The 7,498-nt window shown below is 45.4% G+C and overlaps 1 protein-coding gene across 1 annotated transcript in view; it reads left to right on the forward strand.

Annotated features, from left to right (window-relative positions):
• The window catches only part of LOC147112451 (potassium channel subfamily K member 1-like), a 57,535-nt gene extending 51,357 nt beyond the window's left edge, over positions 1 to 6,178 (forward strand). Inside the window, exon 3 of the mRNA XM_085996726.1 lies at positions 2,651 to 6,178. Within this exon, the coding sequence (XP_085852852.1) occupies positions 2,651 to 2,913 (263 nt within the window). The 3' untranslated portion in view covers positions 2,914 to 6,178. The remainder of the gene's footprint in view (positions 1 to 2,650) is intronic.
• The last annotated feature ends 1,320 nt before the right edge of the window (positions 6,179 to 7,498 follow it).

Genomic DNA, 7,498 nt, shown 5'->3' on the forward strand with positions numbered 1-7,498 from the left:
CTCCATCTACCCTAGCCCTAGCAACTCATTTAATCCTCTTAAACGCCTGAATTAGATCACCCCCTTAATCTTCTATACTCGAGGGAATACAAGCCTAGTTTATGCAACCTGTCCTTGTAATTTAACCCTTTTAGCCCCGGTATCATTCTGGTGAATCTGCGCTGCTCCCCCTCCAAGGCCAATATATCCTTCCTGAGGTCCGGTGCCCAGAACTGAACACAGTACTCCAGACGGTGTCTAACCAGAGCTCCGTACAGCTGTAACATAACTTCCACCTCTTTGTATCGCCCTCTCGAGATAAAGACCAACATTCCATTAGCCTTTTTAATTATTTTTTATATCTGTCCACTAGCTTTTGGTGATTTCTGTACTTTGACCCCTAAATCTCTCTGCTCCTCCACATTCCCGGCCTCTCACCATTTAGAAAATACTCTGATTTATCTTTCTTAGGTCCAAAGTGGATCATTGCGCATTTCCCCACATTGAACTCCATCCGCCACAATTTTGCCCACTCACTTAATCTATCAATGTCCCTTTGCAACTTTCTGCTCACACTATTTACTGTGCCACCTAACTTAGTATTATCTGCAAAATTGGATATATACGGCTCCCTATTCCTTCATTTAAGCCATTGATGGATACATTGAAAAGCTGAAGTCCCACTACAGATCCCTGGGGGGCACCACTAGTCACATCCTATCATTATCCCTACTCTCCTACCTCCTAACCAATTGCCTCTCCAAGCCAATAGTTTGCCTCCAATTCCATGTGCGCTCATTTTTGTCTCTTATCAGGAACCTTGTCGAATGCCTTCTAGAAGTCCACATAAATAACATCCTCAGCAATTCCCTTAACGACCACTTTAGTTATCTCCTCAAATAATTTAAACAAGTTTATTAGACATGATTTACCCTTTACAAATCCATGCTGGCTCGTTCTAATCAGCTCACATTTGTTCAAATGCTCACTCTGTTCCACAATAACCAATGGGGGAGCAGTCCTCCTAAATCAGAGTTTATGGTTACCTGCATTAGAACTTTGAATGATGTAAATGCTGTGGTAATTTTTTTTAAATATTTGTTCTTGGGATGTGGGCATCATAGGCAAGGCCAATTTATTGATGCCGTGAAAAGGTGGTGATGGGCCTTCTTGTGGTGATGGTGGCAGGGGAGAGGGTTCTATTGAAATAATCTTGGCGACTTGATGCAGTGCATCCTGTAGCTCAGACACACTGAAACCACAGTCAATGATAGAGGGGGTGGATGATATCAGAACTGAGAGGTTATACGTATCAGGAAAGGCTGAACAGGCTGGGGCTCTTTTCTCTAGAAAAGAGAAGACTGAGGGGTGACCTGATAGAGGTCTTTAAAATAGTGAAGGGGTTTGATAGGGTAGATGTAGAGAAGATGTTTCCACTTCAAAACTAGGGGCCATAAATACAAGATAGTCACTAATAAATCCAGTAGGGAATTTAGGAGAAACTGCGTTACCCAGAGAGTGGTGAGAATGTGGAACTTGCTACCACAGGGAGTGGTTGAAGCAAATAACATAGATGCATTTAAGGGGAAGCTGGATAAACACATGAGGTAGAAAGGAATAGAAGAATATGGTGATAGGGTGAGATGAAGAGGGGTGGGAGGAGGCTTGTGTGGAGCACAAACACCGGCATAGACCAGTTAGGCCGAATGGCCTGTTTCTGCACTGTACATTCCATGTAATGATGCGGAGTCCAGTGGGTGCTGATCAAGTAGACTGCTCTATCCTGGATGGTGACAAGCTTCTTGAGGCTGCACCCACCCAGGCAAGTGGAGAGCATTCCATCACACTCATGCCTTGAGCCGTGTTGGTGGCAGAGAGGCTCTGAGGGGTCAAGAGGTGAGCCAATCATCACAGAGTATCAGTCTCTGACCTCATATATCAGGTCAAGAAGCTTCAAATGAAATATATGTTTGTCAAGCATTTTAGGAAAAAGTACTCTCAAATCAATGATTGCATGCTAGTCATATTTAATTACTGCAACTGTACAGGGTCTTGGTGTGACCACACCTGGAGTACTTTGTACAGTTTGGGTCTCCTTACCTAAGGAAGGATATAATTGGCTTCGAGGGAGTGCAACGTAGGTTTACTGGACTGATTCCAGGGATGAGCGGGCTGTCCTATGAGGAGAAACTGAGGAGACTGGGCCTATATTCCCTAGAAATTAGAAGAATGAGAGATGATGTAATTGAAACATATAAAATTCTTAAGGGGCTTGACAGAGTAGTTCCAGGGAGGATGTTTCCCCTGACTGGAGAGTTTAGAACTAGGGGTCATAGTCTCAGAATAAGGGGTTGGCCATTTATGACTGAGATGAGGAGAGATTTCTTCACTCCGAGTTGTGAATCTTTGGCATTCTCTACCCCAGAGAGCTGTCGGTTCTCAGTCATTGAGTATACTCAAGGCAGAGATAGATAGATTTTTGGACTCTAAGGGAATCAAGAGATATGGGGATTGGGCGGGAAAGTGGAGTTGAGGTAGAAGATCAGCCATGATCTTATTAAATTGCCAAATAGCCTACTCCTGCTCCTAATTCTTGTTATGTTAAACCATCTATATCTAATTGTATCTAAAAATAAATAACATGTGCCTCTCTCTCTGTCTCTCTCTCTAGTCTACCTCCTGATTGGTCTCACTGCTGTGCTTCTTGTCCTGGAAACCTTCTGTGAGCTTCATAAACTCAAAGAATTTAAAAGGATCTTCTACTTGAAGAAAGACAAGCCGGAGGATGAGGTGAACATTCTGGACCAGGACCAGCTCTCATTTCCCTCGGTCATGGACTCTGTGCCGGTCACCAGAGAGCAACAGAAGGTCAACGAGCCATTTGTGAAAGGCCCAGTTGCCTACCAGTTTACAGAGGGCACCGTCAACCGATGACTTGGTCTCAAGACGTACCCCATTCCAAGACATGATTGGCCAATCCTTGCATCATGTCATGGAGCAAATGTGCATGTAATTAGCATAGGTTTTAAGGCAATTTACTGGACTTAAATTTTTTTTTTAAAAAAACCATATGAAGCAATGCAAATTAGAATATCTTGGAATATGAAGTGTGTGAATAGCAGGGGAAAGTGTATTTTCAGGTAATCATGGACTAGAAAGTGTATTTTTCAGACATGTAATGAGATCATCACTGGGAATTTCCGCCGGGATATTCTGGAGGGAGATTGGTGTGCCCCCACTCCCCCTCAGAGAAATGGCTAAAAACAGCCATTTACACCATTTTCTCCCAGGGCTTCTACTGTAGTTAAAGTGGGGGATGGGGTTAACCCCACAGGAAATTCTCCCCAAATTAAAGGGAAGCACTTTTTACCGATTTGGGAAGATAGTTTTAATTAAAATATTCATTGACTTTTTTGAGGGTTAAAAATGTCCAGCTCCTTCTCCAGTGGAATCCAACTCCAGGTCTTGCTGCCTTCAGACTGCTTCAGTTGGCAATGTTCAAAGACCAACCTTTGCGATTGGAGCTGCACGTTTGGAGTTACCTAGGATTGATTCTATGGGGCCTGCACCTCCATCAGAACATTCAGCCCCTCTGGCCTGTTCCATCATTCAATGAGATCATGGCTGATCTGTACCTCAACTCCATCTACCTGCCTTGGTTCCATATCCCTTGACTAACAAAAATCTATCTATCTCAGTCTTGAAAGCTTCAATTGACCCCCAGCATCCACAGCTTTTTGAGGGAGAGTGTGCCATATTTCAACTACCCTTTGTGTGAAGAAGTGCTTCCTGACGTCACCCCTGAACGTTCTAGATTTAATTTTAAGGTTATGCCCCTTGTTCAGCCATGATCTCATTGAATGGCGGAGCAGGCTCGAGGGGCCGAATGGCCTACTCCTGCTCCTATCTTCTATGTTTCTGGATTCTCCACCAGAGGAAATAGTTTCTCTCTCTCTACCCTATCAACTCCTTTAATCATCTTAAACACCTCAATTAGTTCACCCCTCAATCTTCTATACTCGAGGGAATATAAGCCTAGTCTATGCAACCTGGTCTCATAATTTAACCCTTTTAGCCCGGTATCATTCTGGTGAATCTGCGCTGCAATTTATCCTTTCTGAGGTGCGGGGCCCAGAACTGAACACAGTACTCCAGATGGGGTCTGACCAAGGCCCTGTACAGCTGAAGCATCACTTCTACCCCTTTGTATTCCAGCCCTCTTGAGCTAAAGGCCAACATTTCATTAGCCTTTTTGATTGCTTTTTGTACCTCCTGGGCCACTGAAGGAAGCCAGCCCTGGACACACACAGACCGTTCTCCATCAGTCGTGTCACTGGTACAAATGGGAGCATGGAGCTTTGGCTGTGGTGGGGATTAACCTTTGAATGAGAAGTTGTTTGGCTTTTTAATTTATAAAAACATAGTCAAAGAATATTTTTACAGGGGAGGTGATGTGAGAGTACTAGGAACTAAACTAAAGTACTCTGCTGGACACTTCAATACGGCTTTCAAAATAGATTAATTTTAGTGTTTTTGGTGTAAAGGAATAGTGTTTATGTTTGTGTCTTTTTACGTTAAAGCAAGTTGGAATAACATTCTCTGTAGCTTGGTAACAACTTTCTCCAAATGGAAGTATTTCTACCTCATGTGAATAAGTGAAAAACAAAACACACACAAAAAATTGGGTCAAGTATTTCTGTTCAATATTGTTAAAGCAGCTCTTCATATTGGAGTCAGTGAGGTCCATTTTGAGTGCTGTCGCCTGGGGATAAGGGCCTCAAAATGGGGGTCGGTAGCCTTAGTGGCTCGTTAACACCGGCGATGCGACCGGCACCATTTTGAAAGGGGCCTACTTTCAGGTGTCCAAAGTGCCTGATTAATATGGTAATCGGGGTGCTATGATGTAAATAGGACCCCGATTGCCATTTTAGGCCAGAACTGGTGGGAAATTGCACCGTGCACACTCCAACCAGCTCCACGGGCGATGGAAGAGAAGAGATGAGACAAGGATAAGTGTTAAATTATTTCTGTGAGGCCCAGAAGGAACAGGAATAATCTGGGCTGCCAATGCCCCGTGAATCCACCCAGCCCCCTCCATGATTGCAACCCCACTCCCTACACTTAACTTAGTGGCGACCGGGGCAGGCCCGATATCGGTAGACCATAATCTGGAAAGCTGTATCGTGGCACCTCTTTGGTGTCCTGTAGCTCGCCGGCCTCATCTCAATGAGGCCGGGTGGGGACCTTGCTTTCACGGCCATCTCTTGGCTACAGGTACAGATGATCATGGGAGGCGTGTGCCCCCGTTTGGTCTCCAAGAAGCTCAAAGTAGGCCGCAAAGGTTTATTCACAGTCAGATTCTAAAACATGGGCCTCCGCTCAACCGATGCCAACTCGCATGTAATCTCGCTGGCTTAGCCAAATCCAACCATTGGGGGCAGGGGCAAGATCTGGCTTTGCCCGGCAGCTGGTATAACCAGGCCACTGGTGCAGATACTGACCCAAGTGTGAAAGGTCAACTGCCAGGAGGCCGGACAGTTTCAGTGCTATCTGAAGGCAAGACATGGGTAGATGTAAATGTGGCAGTGTCACGGGTTTTACAGCAATGATCTTTTTATCAGGGCCGTTTCCGCAGTGTTACCTCAACCGAAAATAGGCTCGACAGCCATATAACAATTGCTTTTAAAACTTCCCCACTTTAAAAACATCCCACTCCTCTGAGAATTCTATTGTCCGTTTTATTTGTAAGAAAATTAATTTTGTCTGTATTTTGTTTCGTATATGAGAATTTCCTAGGGGGTTGCCACTCCCCATGGGAGTGAAGGCTTTCGAGTGCAGGCAGATTCGAGTCAGCTCGCCGCACTTACTGAATGAAGGGAATCCCTCTCTGAGTGGGGATGCAAACACAAGGAAATAAAAAAGGTTTGAGACAAGGAAATAAAAAAGGTTTGAGGCAGAGAGACACAGACAGTTAGTCAGGTCTCTAAACAGAGGACAAGCTCTCTGAAGGAGAATGTAGGAAAGGGTAGTTAAGAGTTATTTTGTTGACGTCAAGCAAGCTGACCTACTGATATGGGGAAGCACAGCACATTCGTTAATTTTATAATATTATGCAAGGACAAGTTATACTGATTGAGTCCCATCATCAGTGTTGCTCTGTATGCTCACTTGTTGTGAAATAAAGCAGCTTAATGATTCAGATCTGGTCTTGTCTTATCAGTCTCCTTCAAAAATTTGGAGAGGATCTTAGGGACATGTTCAAAGGCACAAATATCAGGATTACATCACAAGGGGTATGATTGACATACCCCTGGGTTATGCTATCATGTAAGCAGTGTGGGGCCTCACTAGATGAGCGTGTGGGTCCCAGAATGGGCCCTATAGTGTTATAACCCTATCCCCACTCCCAGAATGGGCCCTATAGTGTTATCGCTCTATCCCCACTCCCAGAATGGGCCCTATAGTGTTATAACCCTATCCCCACTCCCAGAATGGACCCTATAGTGTTATAGCCTGATCCCCACTCCCAGAATGGGTCCTATAGTGTTATAGCCCTATCCCCACTCCCAGAATGGGTCCTATAGTGTTATAGCCCTATCCCCACTCCTAGAATGGGCCCTATAGTGTTACAGCCTGATCCACACTCCTAGAATGGGCCCTATAGTGTTATAGCCCGATCCACACTCCCAGAATGGGCCCTATAGTGTTATAACCCTATCCCCACTCCCAGAATGGGTCCTATAGTGTTATAGCCCGATCCACACTCCCAGAATGGGTCCTATAGTGTTATAGCCCGATCCCCACTCCCAGAATGGGTCCTAATAGTGTTATCGCTCTATCCCCACTCCCAGAATGGGCCCTATAGGGTTACAGCCCTATCCCCACTCCCAGAATGGGTCCTATAGGGTTATAACCCTATCCCCACTCCCAGAATGCGCCCTATAGTGTTATATTCCTATGCCCATTTCCAGTGTGGGGCCTATAGTGTTATAGTCCTATCCCCATTTCCAGGGTCGGATTTTACGGCCGGAGTCAGCTTTGTGTCAGGTTAGTTGTTTGGCGGGTTCCGGACCCACTCCCAGTTCCAGCCGCTCTGCGCTAACGATTTTGAGTAGATTGGGCTTATTAAGCCCGCTGTGAGCGTTACCTGGCCCCATCAGTGGGTGCGTGTCTGCTGATCGCCTATGATGACTCATTTGAAGCAGTTGCATTTAAGGGGGCCATGTCCCCTTTGGCTTTCACTTCCACTTTGATGCACCAGAGTGCTGGTGGTTGCCGACATGACAGCACATGGAACAAAGGCTGCTCCCCATTTTGATGACTCCCTCCTTGTTCTTGTGGAGGGAGTAAGAGGACGCAAGGAGGTACTGTTCCCTTCTGATGGAAGGAGGAAGCCTCCTCAGCACACCAAGGCAGCCTGGCTGCAAATAGCTGAGGAGGTGAGTGCAAGGTCTATCTGTACACGCACCTGGGTGCTGTGTAGAAAGAGAACATAAGAAATAGGAGCAGGAGTAGGCCA

The sequence above is a fragment of the Somniosus microcephalus genome, chromosome 9 (assembly GCF_052327205.1).
Source record: "Somniosus microcephalus isolate GS21.2 chromosome 9, FLI_Smic_1.0, whole genome shotgun sequence".
Lineage (NCBI taxonomy): Eukaryota > Metazoa > Chordata > Chondrichthyes > Squaliformes > Somniosidae > Somniosus > Somniosus microcephalus.